This window comes from Semicossyphus pulcher, unplaced genomic scaffold, assembly GCF_022749685.1.
Source record: "Semicossyphus pulcher isolate SPU_LCO1_2020_fin unplaced genomic scaffold, fSemPul1.0.p SCAF_23, whole genome shotgun sequence".
NCBI lineage: Eukaryota > Metazoa > Chordata > Actinopteri > Labriformes > Labridae > Semicossyphus > Semicossyphus pulcher.
In genome coordinates, this window is record NW_027211697.1 from 16,687,271 (window position 1) to 16,711,074 (window position 23,804).

The 23,804-nt window shown below is 45.4% G+C and overlaps 2 protein-coding genes across 2 annotated transcripts; one reads left to right on the forward strand and one right to left on the reverse strand.

The window, feature by feature from the left end:
* Positions 1-2,214: 2,214 nt before the first annotated feature.
* On the reverse strand, positions 2,215-4,185 carry hoxb13a (homeobox B13a). The gene is made up of 2 exons (XM_069674472.1): positions 3,471-4,185; positions 2,215-2,462 (listed from the first exon to the last, which is right to left on the reverse strand). Exons 1-2 carry the CDS (start codon positions 4,183-4,185, stop codon positions 2,215-2,217), a joined length of 963 nt encoding a protein of 320 aa, XP_069530573.1.
* Positions 4,186-8,483: 4,298 nt separating this feature from the next.
* eve1 (even-skipped-like1) lies at positions 8,484-22,897 on the forward strand. The gene is given in 4 exon segments (XM_069674089.1): positions 8,484-8,534; positions 20,120-20,141; positions 20,144-20,361; positions 22,412-22,897. Coding segments are annotated over 4 exon segments (777 nt in total).
* The last annotated feature ends 907 nt before the right edge of the window (positions 22,898-23,804 follow it).

The window sequence follows — 23,804 nt, forward strand, 5'->3', positions numbered from 1 at the left end:
AGTTCTCTTCACGGTGCTGTGTCACATCAACATCTAAATGATCCGCTTGCTCTGCAGAGTGGCGACGAGTTTGAACTGTTAGAGGCGGCTCCAGAAAACTAAAGGAACAGTTTCACTGTTTTCTGTTCTCAGGATGTTCGGCCAAAACTACCGAGAGCATGTGTGACATCCAGCGATCACTACACAACACATCTTAAGTCTTACTTTCATGGTAGGCCAGGTCCCATGTTAACAGTTTGTCTCCACATTATATCATAAACAGAGACACAGTGTGTCGGTCTGACGGCCTGCATCCTTCATCAGAAACCAAGCTCAACGTTCAAACGTTTGCTTTCACAATGAGGAGGTCCAAAACGCTTCTGACTTCGCGCTTCAGTGTGAAACAGGGCCCAAACACTGCGCGCCTGCGCGTGGAGATGAGCAAGGCTGTAATTGGCTTTTATCGGAATAATTAAGAGAAATAATGTGAACATTTTGCTGCTGTGAATGTGAAGTTTAAAATCCAGCTGATGTAAATTTTCACATTTTTAAAAAATACAAGAGGCTGCTGTGTGACGTCAGCACGAGGGATGGCGTCTATAAAAACATTCAATACATCGAACATCTCGCGCGCCTTTCTGTGACGTTCATCTGTGTTTGGTGACGAATCAGGAAACAATGAAAATGATAACTAATGAGTCCGACTGTCGCTGCACGTGACCCACAAACAGAGCGGCGTGAACCCGCATCGCCACGTGAACGCGCTGCGGATCAATGCAGCCGCAGTGTGTGTGTGTGTGTGTGTGTGTGTGTGTGTGTGTGTGTGTGTGTCGTAAATGGGGGTATAGCTGCTCATGTGACTTTCAAGGTCAAGGGCTTCTCTCTCAAAGACACACACACACACACACACACACACACGATGCAGACAAACAACACACACACATCTCCTCTACCTGCGGCTGTTTAAGGACGCGCTGGTTATATTCCTTCTCGTCCATTGTTAAAGTGTCTCGCTCAGTTTTTCACTGTTTGGCTGATTTTATTTTCTGGAATAATTATTTTTTAAAACATTTAAAATATTAAAACTCACGCTCAGTTTTTCTCTTAATTCTGAAGAGCTTCAGATTAAAACTCTTTTCGGTTTTATTTATTTAATGACTGAAGCAAAAAGTAACAGAGTAAATAAATATAATTAATGATGGTTTATATAGATTTCATGTTCATGTGGTGTCTTCATTCAGCTCTATAAAAACATTTTCTGCACCTTATGATTTAAGCTTTCCTGCTCACGCTGTTGGACGTTTGACTTTGGATTTACAGATGAACACTTGGTGTAAAGGTTGTTAACAGGCTATAATAATAAAAAATATAAATAAACTAATTAATAAAGGAGCTGGTCTGCAGAGAAGCTTCAGTTTGTGTAATAAGATGCTGTTTTCTGTGTGGGTTGTAAATGCTCTCTCCTCTCACAGCAGCGTCCTGTGTTATTTTGGACACTCCATGCTGCGCATAAAAACATTTAAATTCAAGCTGCTCCTGTAATTTGTGTGTGTGCGGCCTGTGAACTGATAGCAGGAAATGGATCGCATTGTTGTGGTGATGTTCACAGTCTCATAAACACGTTTTAATCTGCGCGTGCAGCCTGAGTCGTCCTGCTGTTAGTCCAGTCTGCGGTATCATCTTCCAGCCTCTGAATGCGGATTAGTTTGCACATTTTACGGGAGTTGTTTGGCGGAGGAGGCGACCGGAGGCAAACTACGCGCACGGATCCAAAGTTTGTGATGAATTTAAATACATAAGATGTCCTGGAGACTCCATCGGGATTAAAAGTATTTATTACGTGTTGCACTATACTTTGATTACTGGCTTACAGGCGTTATAAACAGTATGAACAGCATAATAGTGTTTTAGGCTACAGGGACGACAGTGACAAACAGGGACACACAGACAGGAGACAGACAGTTACATCGAAGCAGGCAGGAAGGTGCTGTATGTACAGGAGGAGGGCTTTGGTTCTTTTCTTTCCTCTGTTTTAGTCCTTTACGTCCTTTTTTTCTTGGTTTTTCTTCGGTTTGTTGACGCACGCTGGTGCGCGCACAGCCCCAGTCCATCAGGTGTACCATCGAGTTTCTTCATTTTCCTTTTTGATTATTTCTCTCAGTTCATTCTTCGTGTAGAGCAGGCAGAAACACCACGTTCCTTCATTAAATGGTCCGGAGCGCACGAGCCTGCATGCTACGGCGCGCTGGTCTTCACTTTGGCCACGAACTTCTTCTCCTTCACCCTCCGGTTCTGGAACCAGATGGTGATCTGCCGCTCCGACAGGTTAGTGGCGGCGGAGATCTTCCTCCTCTTGTCCTTGGTGATGAATTTGTTGGCTGCGTATTCTTTCTCCAGCTCCTTCAGCTGGATCTTGGTGTACGGGATCCGCTTCTTCCTGCCGCGGCGGAAAGGCGAGCCGTCGTGCTGGTGAGCCACCACATCTGTGAGAGAGCGGACAGAGAGCAGAGGGCAGACAGGCGGGCTGATGGAGGGCTGCACACACCGGACACGATGCTAGCTTTCAAATAAAGTGTAAAACAGACACGAGTGTGCCGTGGTGCATTCAGGTGTCTGCAATGAAGAGGACAGACTTTATGCTCAGAGCTGATTGGACAGCCACGCTACGACACACACAAACAACATGGTGGATGTCTGCTCTCTGCACGAGCGTTCGGCTGCACGTTCAACCTGACCTGCACCGTCTGTCCTCAAAATACAGCGTGTGTGTGTTTTAGTGTTTTAGTGTTTTAGTGTTTGCATCTAAAGAGGAAACATCTTTAAATCTCGGTGAAACGATTTACATCGTATACATGTGCATGTCCTGTGTGTAATTCAAGCGGCCCCTCACATGAACACGGGCCTTATTTTAAATTCAAATTAAAACCCAGTTTAATATGACTCTGTGCTCATAGTTATAATAAATGATGATCCTGCTGGGATCACAGCGTTAGCTCTACAACATGAGTGTTATTACCCTGTTAGCAGATTAATCAGCACGTGACCTTTTGGTTAATGAAAGGTCATAACGAGCAGAATGAGACAGAAACAAATCTAAGTGTTCACATCGCTCTCCGTAGTGACGCTCATAACGTGTTCATATTATAATATTTATCCATCCCTCACAGCTTGTTTGATTTTTCGCACCAGTTGCACAAAACGCGCTCAGACACGACGGGACAGTTCGAGCTGTGATTAACTCATGATGTCGCATTATTACAGAGCGCTCCTCATGTGTCATTATTCCTTATTAATAAAGACTGTGTTTAATTATCAGAGCTTCTTCATCATGTCATCAGACAATAAAGTCAAGTCGATAAATTCATCCTGATAGAATCTGTCCCACTTTATAACGTTGTCTGGCAGCAGGCCTACACATCAGCCTACATAAATAAAGTTCCTCTCAACACCTCCAAAGATCGTCTAATAGAACAATAAAAACTGTGTCTTACCTGCCAGAGCGGACTTCCACAGGTGCCCGGCCTGTCCCTGGTCCTTGGAGCAGTACATCTGTCCCCCCCAGCCGTTGGTCAGAGCCCAGGGCTGGTAGCTGTCCATGGGAAGCAGGGTGTCGTGGCGCGGCTCCCCGGTGCCCAGCGTCTGGACCACCGATACGTCCAGGTAGCTGGCCATGGACTGGTACGGACTCGGGTAGCCGTGGTAGAAGGCGAACTCTTTTGCTCGGTGGTTCGAGTAGTCATCAGAGTTCACCGTGGTGTCCATGTACTGAGAGCTGAGCGCGGCTCCGGCCGCCTGGGTGCAAGACTTGAGGGAACCCCGCCCCATCCTGCACGGGTAGTAGCCGTTACCAAAATAGCTGTACGGTAACGCGGTGGCGGCAGAGGAGCTCTGATGCGGCACGGCCGCCGCAGGACACGGTCCGGCCGCGCACTGCTTACCCGAAGAGGCTCCAGTCTCGCTGGAGCCCGAGGCGGACACATCCACCGTGGAGTAGCCGGCCGAGGAGTGCACCAGGCCGGATGGGTGACCGCCCAGAGCAGCAGCGGCCGCGGAGTGTGCCATGATGTTGCGGCACTGACTAGCAGCGAAGTTTCCGCTCCCCACCAGCCCCTCCATGTTCTTATTCAGGTCGTCCAGGTTGTTGTCATACACAAACATCACCGTGTCCGCTGGCCAGCGAGGGTTTAGGACCAGGGAGGCGGTCATATGCGCTCCTGTTCCCGGTCTGGCCTCCGTTCGTCGCCGGTTCTCTGATTCTGTCCGCTGCCGCGCGCAGAGCTGCTACATTGGCTGAATGAAATGTGGAGGTTTACGCATTTATTGTTCTGTGACTGCAGCTCTCCCGCTCACACACTGCTCAGGTCATTCACATGTACCGTCACGCGCACTTTCACAGCACGTGCCCTGCTGCACCGTTAAGTGACGGTGCTCGCTCGGAGGCAAAGACTCCCGGTAACCGGCCGGACCTCCAGTTACATCCAGCCGCAGCCTTGACGCAACGAGCCCCCGGGAGCAGGAGAGGAGGGAGGGCGCGTGTCCATTGGATGAGACAGGATAATCACGTGATGGGACAAGAAAAAAAAGGCGGAGAAGAAGAGACTTGTTGGGGATTGTCAGTCAAAGAAAAATATTTTTATGAGGCTCGAGCTGTGGCACGAGAAGGGCAGGAGCTGCGTGCAGCGGTGCAGCTCCCTGAACGTGCTGAGGTTCCTCGCGCAGCTGCGTGATGTCAGACTAACATGTCAGACTGAGCTTAGAAACAAAAAATAAAAAAATCACAGGATATGTTTTGTGTTCTGCGTAAAGACGCACTCGAGCGCGCGCGTATAACGAAATAGCTGAAGCAGTGAGTGCTTTGTTTCATTCATGTGACACATGACAGAGATGATGAATCCGCAGACTGATGAATGAATGAATTTAAAGCCTTTTGAGGCAACACTTGGATGAAAAAGAGAACTTTATTTTGTTAGTATTATTAATAAAATAATTATTAAAGTTTGGTGTAAAACTGTTCAGAGTTATGAACATTTACAGACTTCTAACAGGCGCTGCCAAACGCAGGAACACGTTTATCGTTGTCATAAAAGTATTAAAATGTTGAAGCTAACAGGAGTTTTTCCAGCTTTGCCAAAGTAACCTTATATTATTCACATCATTGTACCCACTTGGACATTTCTCAGACTGCGTTTCTGTCTGTCTCGCGCTCACAGCGTCTCACGAGGACGCGTAACGGAGGTTTATGGAGGGATTTGAAGGTCTTAACATTTGAGAGAAATGGATTTTGGTTCAAAGCGTTTCAGAAAGGTTTTCACGGCCCTGCTAAGCCATGATATGCGTCATCTGTTCACTGTCTGCTCGTGGATTTGAATTTATGGGGGGGCTTTTTTTCTGCACAAAGAACACCGAGGAGATGTAGGATGAGACCCTCGTGAGCCTACACTCTGACTCTCTTCTGCAGTGTGTAATCTGATTTAAATCTTCCTCTAAATGTCTGTATTCAACCTTTATTTAAACAGGTATACACAGAGAGAGAGAGAGAGGGAGAGAGGGAGAGAGGGAGAGAGAGAGAGAGAGAGGGAGACCTTGTTATTGAAAATAAAAGTGATGGACACATGACCAGGTACTCTCCTAAAAGTCATATATTAGTGTTAGTAACTCCAACATTAACATGAACTGCACCCTGATCAGATTCTTCCTGCGTTCTTTAACAAAAGTAAAAGTCTAAACTGCGCGTCTGTGATGCGCATTAGACGCATTGATTTTTCATATGACCTCAAATTGAAGCCTAAACATTCAGTAAGATAAGATAGTGCGGTATTGATCCCCAGAGGGGAAATAGGTGAGATATTTAAGAATGATTTCATGCTGATGTTTTTGATATCTGTGGAAAGAACGAGATCATGAGTAAGACATCAGCCCTCCCTACATCGGGACACTCTCGGCTGTGCGCTGAAGAGGCTCGTATTTTATTTTGTTAAATCCTTTTCTATTTCATTTTAGTTTTAGTTTATTAAACCGGAGAATCTGCACTGTTACACTTCTCTGCGTCACTTCTGTAAAATATTCTTTTTGTTGGGTTTGATATTAAAAATCAGACGTTTCTCTCCCAGCAGGTGAGCAGCAGCTCAGGTGATGCAGGCAGCAGCGAGGATGAGAGCCGGGCAGTGATCAGCCTGCAGCCCGAACAGATCAGCGAATCAGTGACCGCCTGCTACTGCATGTTCACAGGTAGAGTCAGACACATGAACACATGAACACGTGAACACATGAACACATCAGAGACATCGAAGTTCAAGGTTTTTATTTCATTATTTATTCTTTTTGTATTTGGTTTTATTTATTTATTTTTTCCGGTCCATTGTTTCTCATTCAAGTTTAAAAATGTCAAAATAAAATATGTAAGAAAAAAGAACAAAACTGACGTCTTCGTTTGGAATTCATTTTGATTTTATTATTATTTTATTTTTTCACGCGGAGTTTTGAACACAGTTATTTAGTTTTTATGATTTTGTATGTTTGTATTTGTCTTTTGGTTTTATATAAGAGTGCAGTTTTTTTACACATCTACAGACGCCGTTTTCTGTTGTTCTAAAGTTTTCAATTTTCGGTTGAAACAAATAAATGAATAATAAACTCAAAGCACTGAGTTCGCTGGTGACTGCAGGAAGGGCCGCTCAAAGCTCCAGAAGAGCCGCAACAAGAGTCACGTCTGAGTAACAAATAAACTCAAATAGAATAAATGAATACATGTTTGTTGTTTAATGAATGTATTCGTAATGTTCAGTCAGATAACAGAGAAAGGACATCAGTGTTAAAGCACCGTGAAGCTCTGTCGTTCAGTCCTTCAACCTTTATTTAAAACAAAACAAATACAAAGAATAAAATATTAAAATAATAAAATAATAAGAAACAAACAGAAAAAAGCACAAAAGTTAAAACAGTCAACAGGAGAGAAATTTGTCATCACAGTTTACACTGACAGAAATTCACCAAGCGGCCGTGTGTGATGCTCCGAGTCCAGCGAGGCGAGTGACTGACGATGTCCTCCGTGTCACGTGTTTCCGGTCGATTCTTCTGCTGGATAAGAAAATCATCAGAGATACAGAGAGACTGTGCTTTTTGTGTTTAAGTTTCAAACACTGCAAACACACACACACACACACACACACACACACACACACACACACACACACAAACCACCCAGACAGCCAGGCTCTCTCCCATAGTGTGGTCTGCTGGGGGGAGGAAGGGGAGGGGGGGCAGCCTGGCCCCCGGGGGTCAAGGTCAAGTTTAACACGGAAAGAGAGAGGGGGGGGTTGGGGCAGACAGAAAGACCGACAGATGTAATGAGCTCAAGTTCAAGGCCACCACACACCTTGAAGCTGCTCCTGTGTGTGTGTGTGTGTGTGTGTGTGTGTGTGTGTGTGTGTGTGTGTGTGACGCAGTAGACGCCACGCTGTCTCAGTGATGGGCACCAGCTCGGTCCAATATAACCAGTTTAACCGGTATAAAGACAAACATGCAGAGCGGGCTCTGTAAATCATTAACTTTAATAAATCCACCGAAGAAGAAGAAGAAGAAGAAGAAGAAGAAGAAGAGAGTCATCGGGCTCAAATTATTCTCTGCCCTTCAAAATAAAAGCCTTGATGAGAGCAGAGTTATTCACTAATCCTCTGCGTCGCAGCACCTGTGTGTGTTTCTCTCTCTAACTTTCAGACTGCCGCTTTAATGATTTCTTACCAACAACAAACATCATCAGTGATCATGATCACAGCTCAAACACGCGCCATCTTTGTAACTAAAACAACTGCACTGATTGATGCCATTAAAATAAATGATCTTCTTCCTTTAATGCTCCGGATTGTTTCACCTCTCTGGTGTCCGTTTGAACTTGAACTCATCCTGCTTTAAACGCTGATGTCACAGTAACTGCGGCCTTTTCTCCAGGACATCTTCCGAACATCAGACCTTTAATCTGCTGATCAAACCAGCGAACTGTCCCGGGACTTATTTATTATTTCATCTGTTTGGTTTTCGTTTTATTTTCCTACATTTCTTCTCAAACTCAGTTCGGTTTAATAATTTCAAAGATCATCCGTTCATCAGGAAGCAAAGTGAGGCCGACGGACACACACACACACACACACACACACACACACACACACACACACACACACACACACACACACACGCACACACACACACACACACACACACACACACACACGCTCAGTCACACACTGTTGTTGAAGGTGAGATAAAAACACGCCACTGACTGAAGAGACGGCTTCTTGTAGTCATCTGTCTGTGTGACTGAGGGAATAAACATTATAGAATAAACAGTAAGTTTTATTTTGTCAAACTGTTCATGTCACGAACGAAATTAGCAGTAAGTTTAAAAGTCATAAATATAATAAATATTCAGATGATTCAGAAACATTGTGAAGGAGCTGCTCTCCGTGGTCACGCGTGGAGATCAGGTAAAGAAGGATATCAGTGTGAACATGGCCTACATCCTGCACCACCGCAACAACACAAGTCTCACCGCGTCACAGGTGCGCTGACCTGCGAACATGACGCACAGAACTAAAAATAAAATAAACCCGGCCAAGCTGCGGGTAAAGTTATGGTAGAGATCATTTGGGTTATATTTTAGTAAACGAACAGAAGTAAAAGCAGCAGCAGCAGCAGGACAGGGTCTCTGTGCATCACCTGCTCTCAGCCTCCGCTCACTCTCTAACTTTGCTTTATTTTTTCATGGCTGTGAGTTTTATTCTCATCCATCTAAAACACGTCACTCGACATTCTGCAAACATCTCTAAGTTCTTTAGTGTCACAGTTTCCAGCGTAAACAGAGGACAGTGAACGCATCCTCTGCTCCCGTTAAATGAACACACTCAGAGCCAGCAGCTGCTCCGGGATCAGCGGAGTCTCTCCGTTTGAGAAGCTTTAATGTCTGCAGACATACAGTAATTAATAATAACATTAAAAGAGAGACGAACAGTGTTTTGTGGAACTGATCACTGATCTGTGAACGTCTGCTCTTCTAACAGGTCCTGGTCCCACTGGGCTTCACTTGGAATTAACCAGCTCCATGTTCAGAATATCTCAGACACAGAGCGCAGCTTTAACCAACTACAAAGTGTTTTCACTTTCTCGATCTCAGTGTGTTTGTTCAGTATTTTCCTTAATATTGTCAGAAGTGTATATTCCCATCAGGATCCCTCCCTGCGCTGCATCAGGAGTGGTTTAAATACTGACATTAAAACAAGAACCGACAGGCCGCAGCAGAGTCCAGCTCCTCTCTGCTCTCTTCAAGGTCACCTTGTTCTGTCAGTCGGCCTTGGTTTCTAAACATTTCGCTTGCCTAAATATGTTTTAATTATGAAAAGTTAACCGACCCTGCAGCTGCTGATTCTGCTCTGCTGTCAAACCCTGAAAAAGAGGAGATTCCTTTTTAAAGAAGCTGAAGGTTCAGATGAGCTCGGACTGGATGGAGAGAGAGAGAGAGGAGGAGAGGGGCCGCGGGCTGATCTTTACAATCCATTTCATTTAACAGCACGAGAAGAAAACTGTACTGACTTTAATGTAAATGTTGGGTCCTTTTTAAAAAGACTTATTGACTAACTTTACCTTCATCCAAACCAGAGAAATGAATCCAAACACAGTCTTATAATGTGCCTGGAGCTGTTCACCCTCTAACAGCACCATGTTTCCTCTCGGCGTCTGCAGGACGAACAGACGGTCACCAAGCTTTCCTTTAAAAATACCAACATGACCACAATTTGTTTTACTATTAAAGATTGATCAAAAACATTTCATGGACTTTAACTGATCTCTATGCTGATGAGTTTTCTCAAGCGACCTTTGACCCCGTTAGTGCAAATAACTTGAGAGGCAGTTTGAGAAAAGAAAAACTTTTTCTTTTACTTAATTTTAAATAATTTACACGTCTAAAGTGTTTTTCAGCCTCACAGAAAAATTTCCTCTTTGGAACAAATTTAAATTAAACTCAGTTTGAGAAAGAAATGTTTCGTTTTTTAAGCTGTGCAGCTGGTTTTACACGTTCTAACGGAGCAGAAGCAGACGGGAGTTTGAGCGCAGCAGCCTGAAGAGGCTCACACGCAGCCTGGGCCAACGTGCCCTCTGTCGCCTGCTCACAGCAGCTGATCCGTCCTCACACATGTAAACCTGAAGAGTTAAAGTGTTTAATATGAAGCTCAGAGTGCAAACAGGCTGTTAAAACACTAATATTATTTTTTGTTCTTTAAGTTAGAATATATTTGAGCTGATTATAAAACAAATTAAACATAAATATAAAGTCTTTTTCACTCGTCTCCAAAGCAGCACAGGAAGAACAATATGATATAAATAAATATGTGCAGGTTTATTTCATCTACCATAATTATACATGTTTCATTTATAATTCAGTCACATTAATACAGATGATGAGGCCTGTTTGGAGAGTCAGCTTCAGGCAGAACATAATGAGCTCAGAGGCGTCAAGTGCTTTAAATAAGGACAGAGAAACATTAATTAATTAATTAAAAACAGACAAAGATCAAAACAGTAAAATTATTTTTAAATTAAGATGATGAATTAAAATCTGCAGATTATAGAGCAGTAAGAAAGTTTTTAACTGCAGCCGAGAAAACAAACACAGAAGATCATTACAAAGATTATTAAAGGGGATCAGAAATCTATGATTGATTGATTAATTGATCTGAACTAGCTGCAACACTTTTACATTCTAAAGTCAGTGTAAAGGTTTAGGAGCAGATAAATGTGCTCAGTTCTTTTGGTTCTAGTTAGAACTCAGCTGAAGGTGTGTGCAGGTCACACACACTGAAGACCATCACAGCTGTCCGCCCTGCAGGAAGTGAAGGAACCAATGATTCCTCTCAACCCCGTCTGGATGAGAGGAAGGACCCGTGATGTCTGAGACGAAGCCTGCTGAAGGTTGAATATGAGCGAGACACAAAGATTTCTAATGCAGGGTTTTTGTCTTCCAGCTCTGGAGTCAGTTTCTGCTAAAGGCAGGGCTCTGAATAAAGTTTTATGTAGCTGGAAGACAGCTAGTTTGATCATGCATCAGTGTTACTCATCATTATTATTTGCATGCTGATTTTAAAGTGCTCTTGTTCCCACACAGGTTTTTAGATCTTTTAGAAATCTGACATCTGCCTCGGAGCCTCGGCTGCCTCTGCCCGATGATGTCCTTCATCTCCGGTCAGTTTGCAGCATTTAGCCTCCACTCACTCTATCAAAGCGAGAGCTGCTGCTGTCAGCCAATCAGGATCCAGTACCGGGAGGACATTGTAATTTACAAGAGGCAGCTTTTTTACTGTTAACAGACAGGACGTTCATGAGGTCTCTCTGTGTGCTGTTCTGTTCCCTCAGCGGCCAATAGGAGGGAGCCTTGTACCTCAGTGTGCAGCTCAGGTGATCGTCCCGGCTCACATGCAGAGACATCAGACTTTCCTCTACATGTGGAGAGACACGGATCAGACAGCTCATGTTTATAAAGGTCAGTGGAGGAACTTCTGTAGTTTGAGGGACATAGAAGTTTCTCCCCCCTGTTCAAACAGAGAGGAAGTGACATCAGCAGCTGTGATGGATCTGAGAGCAGGAAGTGTTTCCTTCAGAACAAACGTCGGGTTTGGATCTGAAGAGGAGAGAAGCAGCTGCGTTTGCTGGTTGTTCACGACATGCAGTGATTTCATTAAAGTGAAGGATTCATGATAACATATTAAAGAGGACGTTAACACGTACATCAACAACATACAGAACTTATTCCTAGTTAAGTGGAAAAAGATGAGTTCTAAAATAGCAGCAACTTCCAGAGCCGAGAAACGAAGCCGACACTTCAGTGCCAGAAGCTGCAGTTCCTCTGGTGTCCACTTGAGGCTGTCTCCAGCAGTGAGTCAGTCCCCATAGAGCCCCATGTTAAACTTTACAGCAGAAATAAACATGTTTACAGCCTGGTACAAAAAACAGTTTGGGTCTCTATAGCTCATTTCTCTCTTCATGACAACTGTACGGGGAGAATCTTTATACAGCTCACCTGTTTACATTATATTAAGGCTTAAAGTGATGCAGCATTAGGGGCGGGGCCTCTTTGAGTGACAGCTGGGAGCTGCTAGCTGTCTGCTAGGTGTCCCCTCAGCTAACTCAGTCACTGAACGTAACCTCTGGGCCGTGTTTGTGCTGTTGGAGCCTTTTGGAGATTTGTTCATGTAAATATCAGACAGATAATCTGTGTGTGCGCTTTATTGGACGAACAGACCGTCCAACACGTCTCACACACTGTCTTTATTTTAGTTATATGTTAGCATTGATTAGCAGCTAGCTGTGTCTGTGCTTACCATACCTGCTGGTTAGCTCCTTCACCGTTTTTCATGCTGTGATTTATCTGTATCGGCCCGTGCAGGAGTCAGACTGTGTGTTAGAGATGAGAAGAACGGTTCAGTAAAGTAACCTGGTCAGTGCTGTTTGGTTAACCCTGACAGACTCACGTTATCCTCCTTATGTTTAGTGGGCGGCCCTTAGCAAAGGCAGAAGAACAATAAGCAGCTCTTTTGACCGGCTCCTGTTAAATGTCCCATCACTAGATTAGAGTTCGGTGAGATGCAGTATTTCCTGGTCTGTCCTGGTGTCAGCCAATCAGCAGCCGCCTGTGAGCTCACTCCAGGACACAGAGATACAAACAGTCCTCAGAGCTCTCGGCTCTGCAGCAATCTGGTCAAAGAAAACAAAAAAAACGGAGAAAACGATAAAATAACTGAAAGCAGAGCTGAACACAGCAGGCTGCAGCCGGGTGGTTATAATATAATTATTTCCAACATGCTGTAAAATTCTGCTACGTGATAGTCTCACATTTTTGAGAGATACTGAGTTGTGTTGTCCCGGCTGTTGTTCAGAGCGGCAGCTGCTTTCACTGACTCTTAAACACAAAGCCTCAGATTTATTGAGCAAACAGGGCATCACATCTGGGCAGCAGTGAGAGCTGCTGCAGAGTCAGCTGAAACAGATGCAGAAGGAACAGCTGCCGTCTTTACTGATGGAGCAGCGAGACGGAGATCAGAGCGCGGAGCGAGCAGGAGCTGCGAGGAACACTTTGTTTACTGAGCCAGCGAAATGTGACCGGACTGATGTGATGAGCTGCAGAGACGTTATCAGTCATCTTTATCTGTTCTCCTGTGAACACTTCACAAGCTTTATCACAGGAATCCCTGTCGTCACAAGTCCTTCATTAATTAATTACATGATAGTATTAGCTGTAGACAAGTGAGGGTTCTGATGCAGCGGAAACATGGTTCACTGATCCGGTCAGATCTTAGTCCACTCAGCTCACAGAACCCTTTGGCTCAGAAACCAGCCTGTGAGCTAACCGTAAGCTAACCGTAAGCTAGACAGATTCCAAATCAACAGCGTCGCTTACACTCGACATAAAGAGAGAGAGCGTATTTAACAACAAGGCTAGCTAGCTAACCAGCCTGAGGAGAGAGAACCAGAACAGTAAGGTTGTCAGGACAGTGAAACAACATGAGACAGACATCCAGGAAGCCGTGGTTCAATGTTTAACAAAGAATCAGTGTTCCCTTCTTTCACAAGTCGTCTTCTCTTTAAGCGTCGTCATGTATACAAACCTAAAATATGATATTTTAACATAACTCGTTTTAAAGGCTTAACATAATCCAACTGTGACCTTTCATAACCTTTACCACGTGTCAAACTCTGAACCCATCACTATCTTCAGACGTCCATATAACCTCTGGGAGTGACTTCAGGGCTTCTGGTGTAGCACTTAGCAGTAAAGGACTTCCGGCCATTGCGTTCCTCTGCTGCGTTACAGACGCCGGACTCTTCCTCTTTTGCTCACACATTGACTGTTTTTAACGCATGCACCCACAGCCTGCTGAAACACTAGTGGACAATCCTACTTGGATTACAAGAAGGAACCAGAACACTTCTGACACCAACTGAGTTCAAAGTGTGCAACAAGTCACTGAAGAACATCGTGGTCAGTGAGGGCCTTCAACAACTTTTAGAACAGCGGTGAAAGCAGGTCGACAGGAAGTGGAAACTCTAACACCAAAAGCAAACTACAACAGCACAACGATGAACATCTGCGCGGCTCTGAGAGTGAGATCCCTGCAGGGCAGACTCTGCACAGTACCAATGGCACAGCACCAGAGGCTGGTGATAGTGCAGAGTCATAGCCATGTGTGTTACAGATTCAAAAGTGTACTTTGATCATTTGATCAAAACTACCAACCCGTTGGGATAACAGGGTTTGGCAGAATGACACAGCAAACAATGGAAAGCATTACATTTGTGAAGAGTCCTGCTGCTGCGCATAAATCAAAGCCAACAACAAACTCATTGGTATGCACGGTCACAAATGAAGCTATTTATCTGTGTGACACAAATATGTGCTCAGCAGGTGTCTGCGTTATAAGTTACTCCTTCTTCTCCATGACATCCTGCAGAGGCTTCATCACTCTGAGGTGCACAAAGGCAGCGGCCTGCTCTCCTGAGACACAAAGCGTACTGTGATCACTCAGAGGTCATCATACCCAGCGAGCTCGGGCTGAGACGTGAGCATCTGGCTGGTTAAATCTGGATCATACAAACTGCCCCAAACAAGGAAACGTTCCACCTGGTTCAGGGTAAGAACATGTTCACTCAGACATTATAAAAGCCTCCTTAGAAATAAGATCAATCAATCTAAACTTATTAGTCATATTTCAGCCTTTTCATGGCCTCTGTTTTCCTCACTGCTCTCTGTTATCTTTGAGGACTTCTTATTCACCATTTTCACATGGCAGCCATTTTCCACTGACCTGAAGCTCCGATGCTGTTAGAATGTTTCGCTGTATGCAGAATGCTGTCTTATCTGACCATCAGATTTCATTTTACTTCTCGTCCGAGGCTAAACAAGAAACCTCAGACACCACTGACCCCAGCGACGTGTTCTAGCTCCTCCCAGAGCTGGAAGCATTCGCTGACTAAATGAAATCCCTCCGGCTAGCCTGGGGCCTCCCTTGAGGTCTACTCCCGGTTGGACGTGCCCACAAAACCTCCAAAGAGATGAGTCCAGGAAGAATCCTCATCAGACGCCTGAACCACCTCAACGGGCTCCTTTCAGTGCGAAGGATCACTGCCTCTACTCCAACTCCCTCTGGATGTCTGCACTCGAACTCTTCTGCTCACTGCTCAGAGCTCAGGATCGACTGGTCCATCACAAGCTTTACCTTCTGGTTAAGCGTCTTTACCAAGACGGTTCAATCCAACACCTGCATTACTCCTGATCTTTAAATCGCTCTCACTATCCATCTCATTTTCAAGATGGACCCAGAAACACTTGAACACCATCGCCCCAGGCGTTACTCACGCCCACGCCTGGAGGGAGCAACCTAAAGTTTTCTGTCAGAGAGCCGTGGCCTCAGACATGGAGGTGCTGACTCGACCCGACCGCTTCAGAATCAGCTGCAGATCGTCCCAGTGCCTGCTTCACAGCTCGATGAAGCCAACAGAACCGCTGATTGATGTCCCAAACTGGAAAACTGAAAATCACAAACAGAATCAGCGCTAAGGGACAAGTCTGACGGAGGCCACGAAGCCTGGTGCCGGGGATACAGACTCAGCTTTTACTTACACCGATTGGACCGCACGTACAGAGTGCTTCCCGGGTCAGAGGTGTCAAACACGTGTAGACTGCAGGAGCGAACTCCCCTAGCAGGTCACGGATTGAATCGTGCCGCCTCAACAGAAGAAACAGCTGTTGTCCCTGTGTTTACAGAACCACACTGACCACTGACTGAAGGACGTCAACGTGCCAACAACACGAATGAGAAGCTTCAAAGCGTCCAGGTCAATAATATCACACAGGACTGTTCCACATCATCTCCCCAGTGAGGCCTCAAATCATCACTGCTACTGAAGCAGTGCTGAGGCGTTACTGGCAGGAACCAAGTGCTCGAGTCAGCGGCACATGTTTCACAAACTGGGCTCAATTATTGTTTCTTTAACACATTCACTTCGGGGTGTACGCGGGGACAACTCGCATACTTTCTGTAAGCTCGAAACATTATAGCAACATGTGCACAAACACGTGTTTAACACATGTAGCATAAAGTAATGCAACATGTGCATTGTTCCTTAAATATGGATAATGTAAAAAAGGCAGTTTGAGTGTTTGATCAGAGGCAGAACAGGACGCTTCATCGCTCGTAATGACTGCCTGCCATCTTTATTCCCATGACCTCAGCCGGAGGTCAGAGCGTTTCTCCAACATCAATATTCAGATCACACGGCAGAACATTTTCACATTGTTTCAGCGTTTAATAAAGAAGAAGAAAAACGACTTTGGATTTAGACAAAGGGATCGAAGCGAGCTACTGGACTGTGACTGGCTGTCACTCGGTTCATGACCACCGGCAAAAGTTTCCACGTCCGAGTCTTTGCATCGACTGAATTCACATCCCATGAAAACATGGCCTCTCCTTCTGTCCGTCAGATTCCTGAAACAGTTATTTTTAGTTTGTGTCAGCGCAGACGATTGATGTTGTCGTGCAAATAAAGGAAGGAGATGAAAAGCACACTTTGGAGCCAGACGAATGTCACATTTAAAATAAGGAAAACACGTTCACGCTCTCAAACAGATTCATTATCTGTTGTCTGACTGACTCAAATACTTTGTTTATGAACACGTCCATTTAATGACTATAATTATTCCCATCAGCTGAAGCTACTTTGTGTTTATTGCCAACTAGCAAATGTTAGCATATTAACATGCTAAACAATGTATGCTAGCGTTATCCGTACAAAGACGATGTTCAGTGAGTTATACTTCATCAGTAGATGGCTAATTAGCTTGCTAACAACAGTGTTTCCCATCTAGCGACAGCTAGCAGCTCCCACCTGTCACTCAAAGAGGCCACGCCCCTAATGCTGCATCACTTTAAGCCTTAATATAATGTAAACAGGTGAGCTGTATAAAGATTCTCCCCGTACAGTTGTCATGAAGAGAGAAATGAGCTATAGAGACCCAAACTGTTTTTTGTACCAGGCTGTAAACATGTTTATTTCTGCTGTAAAGTTTAACATGGGGCTCTATGGGGACTGACTCACTGCTGGAGGCAGCCTCAAGTGGACACCAGAGGAACTGCAGCTGTTGAAACTTCTGCATTAACTTCATTTCTCAGATCTGAAGGTTAAGTGTCCATGAAAGGCTCACTGTGATGCCTGAAAGTGTCCGTGCTCTGCTTCATGTTAGCAAACTGATGTGATGGTTTAGCTGAACAACAGCCGGACTCTGCAGACTCCAGGATCTGTCTCTGTCAGTCCCCCGGTTTAAACACGAGTACTCCTTCAGGTAAGGCGGCAGCAGCAGCAGCAGCAGCAGCAGCAGCAGCCTTTCATCGTGACTCTTATGAATCAGTAACTGTTCTACAACATCATCAATCATTTTGATACTTCATAAGTTTTTCTCATTTTATTGATTTAATTCTGATTTTGAACTGATGACATGTTTCAGAGGTCCACTAATAAATTACAAAGAACTTTAGTTTGGGATCTCAAACACTCAAAAACAAATACAACTGATATTTTCTCTCACAGCCCATATATTATGTTTATCATGGAATATTTCCCTATAAGGTCAATAACAATGTTTTATGGTGATTTGATAATATTTTCATATCTATGGTTTGTCAGCCTGAGCTGTGTTCTGGCAGCTCAGTAACTGTCTACATGTTACAGTCACGTTGGACAGAGAACACGTAAAAACATTTCGTCTGCAGCTCGACAGTTTAAACTGTTCACAGAAGAAACTTTAACTTTAGAGCTCTTTACAAATCTAACAAATCTTTTATGATTCTAATTCTCCGCCACAGAACATGGCCGCTCACGTATTGCTCAATGCGATTTGATAATGATAAATTTCCTGCATGTAGCAGTGACTCCACCCTACCTGGCGTCTGTCTGTCTCCGTCCTCCGCCTGTCCTCTTTATCATCATCTGGCCGCTGGATTAACAATCAGCGCAGATTATAGCCGTAATAAGCTCCAAAACACAGGTTCAAGGGTCCGCTGCGCTCTGCAGACCAGCCTGTGCACTTATAGGATCGCGTTGTGATTGATACTGCTCCTCTGCTACTGCGATATAAAGCTCAATTAATCCGCACTGCCGAGTTTGTCACAACTGCTTATTATTAAAACGACTGATCAAAAAGGAAGAGAATTATTCTTCATTTCATCCGCTGAAATTATCAAAAGGACTCTCTTGTTTTATTACTAAAATCTTTTTCAATCACCCAGAAAATATGTTAGAAATACTGCACATAATAATTTAATATAAAACACGTTTAATTAAACGTTAATGTAAACTTTTTCAAAGCAGATTCTCTCCAGTAGTCAGTAATAAAATCAAAGTTTGAGAGAGTAAATAAATAAAACCATCCGGATCACTTCAGAGATTCACTCCGTTTTTAAATGCAGACAGGAAACAGGGAAACAAAGGATCAGTGTTTTATGAAAATCGGATGTGAGACTAAAATTAATGAAAGAATAAAATAATGAATGCTCTGCTTCAGTACCAAATATGTCCATAATATTATTGTAATCAATAACTCCTCTCCTCTGCGCGAACTTCGGCCAATTTGGAGCCATTAGGCGCGTAATGATTGACTTCCAAACATCAAACGCAGGAGAACAATGCGGCTCTGCTGCTGTCTCTGCCTGCGCGTCTCTAATTCTCCATAACAAAAGTACAAAGGCCGAGACGGAGACCAAAGGCTTTATCCCTAAACACCTTTAACACCTCTCCGGGCCGCGGCGCCGCGCCGGCCCGACGCGCACTCCGCGGCCCGTCTGCAGCGCCGGAGAGAGGGGAGAGGAGGAGAGAGGAGCAGCCCCGGGGAACAGACAGTACGGAGGAGGAGAGGGGGAGGAGGAGGGAGGTGTTGGGACAAAAACACCTCATCTTCCTCCTGACTGTCTGAGCAGACCTGGATGAAGTGTGTGTGTTTGTGTGAGAGTGGAAGAAGTTTCTGTCGCGAGGCAGCAGCATAGTCAGCGGCCTTCCTGCCTGCGGAGGGGGGACACTTCAGCGCGGAACAGCCGAGAAGAGGCTCCATAAAGAGGATTTTCAGCCTCGAAACAGCCTGATGCGTGAGTAAAGAAGCTGCTGCTTTAGAGCAAACTTTGTTCATCACTGACTCACACTCTTTCTCTTCTCCTGAGCCAGAAAACAGAAGCAGAAATAATCACGGAGGTCACTGTCCGCATTTCTGTCACAGACACGTTCACACGTTCTGATGCGCCGATTTAAAAACACGATTAAATATCAGTAACACTAAATGTCCGCGTGATGAACCTCTGCGCTTCCTCACACTCACGTTGGTACATTTAAAAATATATATTAACTGAAAAACAGCGAATTTGACTTCTGAACATATTTCATGTTGAACGTTTTATGAGCTGAACTAACGTGTCTGTCTGTGAGTGTCTGATCCAACAGAACCGGGTCACCGATGGACGGACTTTAACATCGCTTAATGAACTGATTGTTTTGAGGAGCAGATGAGCACGTTTTGTTTTAACCTGTTTTACAGCTCGAGTCTGAAACCAAACACGATTAATGTGACAGTTACTGAAACACCAAACATCCGTTCATCAGGTTACAACAGCGCTCATCAAAAGTTCAGAAAGTTTGACGTGTTTTATGGCGTAAAGGTTAAATCTGATGATGTCATTTTAATTACCTGTGTGTAAACTTTATTCTGTATTTATATCTGCATTTTATTTTATCTGTCTCATCATTTATCAGTTTATTTTTAGATCCTCCGTTTTTACCTCATTGGCTTATCTTTTATTTTGTCTGCTCCAAAAGTGCTGCAAGCTAACAACCCGAGCGGGATCAATATGAGTGATTGAATGATTGAATGATTGAAGCATAGAGCATGCGCTGTAACTTCTTATGGCGCGTGCTGCTTATTGAAAAAAAGGTTACTATCAAAGCTTTTATTCTGCAGCATGAAGTCTCCGTGAGTCCCGGTTAGGAACTGGTTTAGGCCATGATGTAAAGTGTCCCACGTGCCCTCTGTAAGCTCGTGCCCCTCTGTGCGTCATTTCAGTGGCGGAGGGCAGACAGACGCCGGTGGCGGCCGCCGCCATCGTGCAACCACCGGACAGAGAGCGGCAGACAGAGCCGTGCACGCGCAGCGCTCTGCTCGACCACAGCCGGCGGCACCGGACCGCGTTCACGCGCGAGCAGCTGTCCCGGTTGGAGCAGGAGTACGGCAAGGAGAGCTACGTGTCCAGACCCCGGCGCTGCGAGCTGGCCACCGCGCTCAACCTCCCGGAGACAACCATAAAGGTACGGTGGTCACACTAACCTGCTGCCTGTGACGTAACAACAACGTCACATTTTATAACAAGGGTCAAATCACAAAAATCAATGAGCATAAACTCTGATGCTGTGATCAGTATGCAGCCTGTCAGAGAGCAGAAAGGACAGCTCATCAACAATGTTAACTTTGTCAGACATGCAGCTTTGAGCCAAAGTTACTGCAGTTAAAAAGCAGCTCGAACTTCTGTTTGAAAAGTTATTACACCGAAAATGATGGTGATCTGAATTTACAACAAAACACACACCTGCTAAATGTTCACACTTATTAAGTGTGATCATCAACCAAAGGGACAGACGACTCCACACATGAGTGTATCCAGTGTCCGGGTCAGACAAGAGCCAGGTCACCTCTAAAGCATCATTCACTGTCACAAATCTAACCTCGTGTTTTCTGCTTTAATTCAATAAATTCAGATTCAAAAAAACTGCAGCCAAATGTTTCTAACAGGTGAGCGCACGGGCCAGCGTACGGTCCAGCATTTAGGCGTCGCCATGTTGGTTTTGTGGCGTCAAAGGTGACCATATTTGGACGAGAGGGTGGGAGGGGCTGGCAAGTTTGTTAAAGCTCAGTCTGTGCTCGTGGGTAATTAATTTATTTATTTATGTATTGTATTTTATTTAAAAGGGACCACGTACAGTTTAAAACATAATTGTCACCATTGGATGCATCGTACCAGATTATAGCTTGAAGCTAATTCGCATCTGGTGCGCATCTTAGTTAACTCAGCTGGTGACTGAGCTGGTTAACCATCATGTTTCACACAGAGGGCGATGTGTGGCGGCAGCTGACCGCAGTTTTTACTCTGAAGGAAGTAAGAGAGCTGGAATGCAGCCGGCCGCTCGCCCACATCTCCACAGGGAGAGCGAGCAGCAGGTTATTCACACGTACCTGTGCAGTTACTTATAAAGGTCTCGTCTTTATTGTATGGATTGTGTTTATATTATAGTATTAATGTGCTTCACTTTCTTTGATGCAAAAATTAAACTAAGTCCAGTAATGTTTTAGAATACTACATGTTGTAACCGTCCTTCAGACAGAAACACGGCACGGCTGAAATCAAACACAGAAGAGCTGTCTGTCAAAGTGGAGGGGCACACTGACAGGTTAACAGACACGACAGAGGGCAGGTCATCATCGAGTGATGCAGCGACGGGTGGGGGTCCTTCATCTCGCTGGATGGTGCCAAATATTAACTAACACAGCAACCAGCGTCACTTTAGACACAGGTGGATATGACACACAGAAAAGTACAACCAAGCAAAGACCTGCATGTCATCGGCCCTTTGACATTTCATCTCTGTGCTCATTCAGTCAGTGTGCAGGATTGAGTAGTGACAGGTTTAGCAGTGTCTAACATTTGCCGCAGAGGCCTCTGGCGCAGTGCAGCAGCTTTAATACGCAGTAAATGCGCCCACCTCTCTGCCAACTACTGGAGGGTCTTTTATGAAGGAGCAGGAATGTGAGGCGAGGCCTCGTAAACGCTGCCACCTGACGCTTTAGAAGCTCAGCCTTCCGGGAGATTCTGTGAGCTGGTTAAACAGTGGAGGACCGGACAGACAGACACGCAGGCAACGGAGCCGACGCTGCTTTTAGAGCACAGTTTGGATGTTTGGAGAGTGGTTGTTCCAGGTTCTCGTCATGAGTGTCGTCCCTGCAGTAGATGTCGGTCAGCACGGCTTCTGTTTGAAGAAGCTAAAGACTCAAACAGAAGCTAAGCGCTGAGCAGCTGTCGACGGGAGCTGCTGCAGAACCTAGTCTAGCTAAAGAAAACTCAAGTACATGCTGGACTGTCCCTGTTTCTGTCTCAGGCTGAAGTCTTATCCGATGCCTGCTTACAAACTAGTTTTTCCAGTTTGCAAATAAATCAGGATTTAGTAGCAAACGCAACTGAAACACTGAATCAGGTTAATAATAAAGAGGTGTTCAAATTGTCTTCATTCAGTTAACACATCTTCCTTCTTTGTGTCTTCCCTCGTTCCCTTTCCTTCCTTCCTTCCTTCCTTCCCCTCTCTGCAGGTTTGGTTCCAGAACCGGAGGATGAAGGACAAGCGGCAGAGACACTCCCTGCCGTGGCCTCACCCCCTCGTCGACCCCCTGGGGGCGCTCCTGATGAGCCGTGCCTCTCCTTCCTCCACCCTGCCTTACCCCTTCCTCCCACCCCACCTCCCACATCTCCCCCTCCACCACCACTACCCCCTGGCTCTCTCCTCACCCGCATCCTCAGCTCACAGTCGCTACAGCGCCCCCATGAGGACCCTGGATGCACTCCGCCTCTCCCAGTACCACCACAGAGCAGGGGGGCTGCCTCCACCCACCACAGCCCCCTACCCCACCACCAGCATCCTGCACCACCCGGCTTCATGCCCCTGCCCACTCTGCCTGCACTGGGGACCGGAGCAGCTGCTCAAAGCCAGGGGGGAGGCTCTGGGACTGAACCAGCCCCCCAGTCCCAAAACCAGCATCCAGCCTGCAGGTCTGGAGCGGAGGGAGGAGATGGTGTAGAAACAACGTGACACAAATCTACACACTGAATCTGATCTGTGACTCCGAGGCGTCACACTGCTGATGTGACTTTAATTAATGCTGCAAACACGATGCCTGACGAGAGACGGCAGCAACACGCCGAGGAGGATTCACAAAGAACAGACTGAGGCTGCTGATAAAACCATTCAAAGCACATCACTGGCCTCGGCTGCCTCCCCCGTCTCCAGGAAGCTTCACAGAGGAAGTTGCTCTGAGAACATTCCAGCACAAACACAACATGAAGTTTGTTCTTCTTCATTGTGTGGTTGAGGAGAGGAGCCGAGCGCTGCAGCAGCTTCTCTCTCTGCTGGAGTCCAAGGGGCCAGTTCTGCCCCGAGTGTCTGCATGATTTAAATATGTGCATACGGCCGCGGAGCAGCAGCATGCTGTTTGCTCTGCAGCACAGTTTGGGATACATTTAACCCTTTGTGTTTCTTCTTGTCTCATTTGGTTAGCAGCTGCTAAAGCGGCGCCTCCTTTCTTTGTGAATTCTCCTCTGAGTTTCTCTCAGCACAAAGATGTGATCTGTAACTGTGCTAATCACAGGACACTGCAGAGTACATCCAAGCAACTGTTGGTTAGGTAAGAAAACATTGCAATGTTTTGACTGTGCAAACTCAGACGGCCAGCTTGCTCACAAACCTTCAGTAGCACGGCCAACAGTTTCATCTGCAGCACGCGGCCCGACCAGAGACGCGTCCAGATTTAACACCAGGCGAATGTTTGTCTTTTATTTTCTCTGTTGGTGCAGTCCATAATTATTCACACCAAACGGTCGATCTACCGACTGTAAAAGTCGAAGCAGCTCAGACTTTAAAGCACATTTGAATGAGTCTCACAGCTTTGTTCTCACATGGTGTCGCGTCGAGGCCACAGTCTCTGCAGC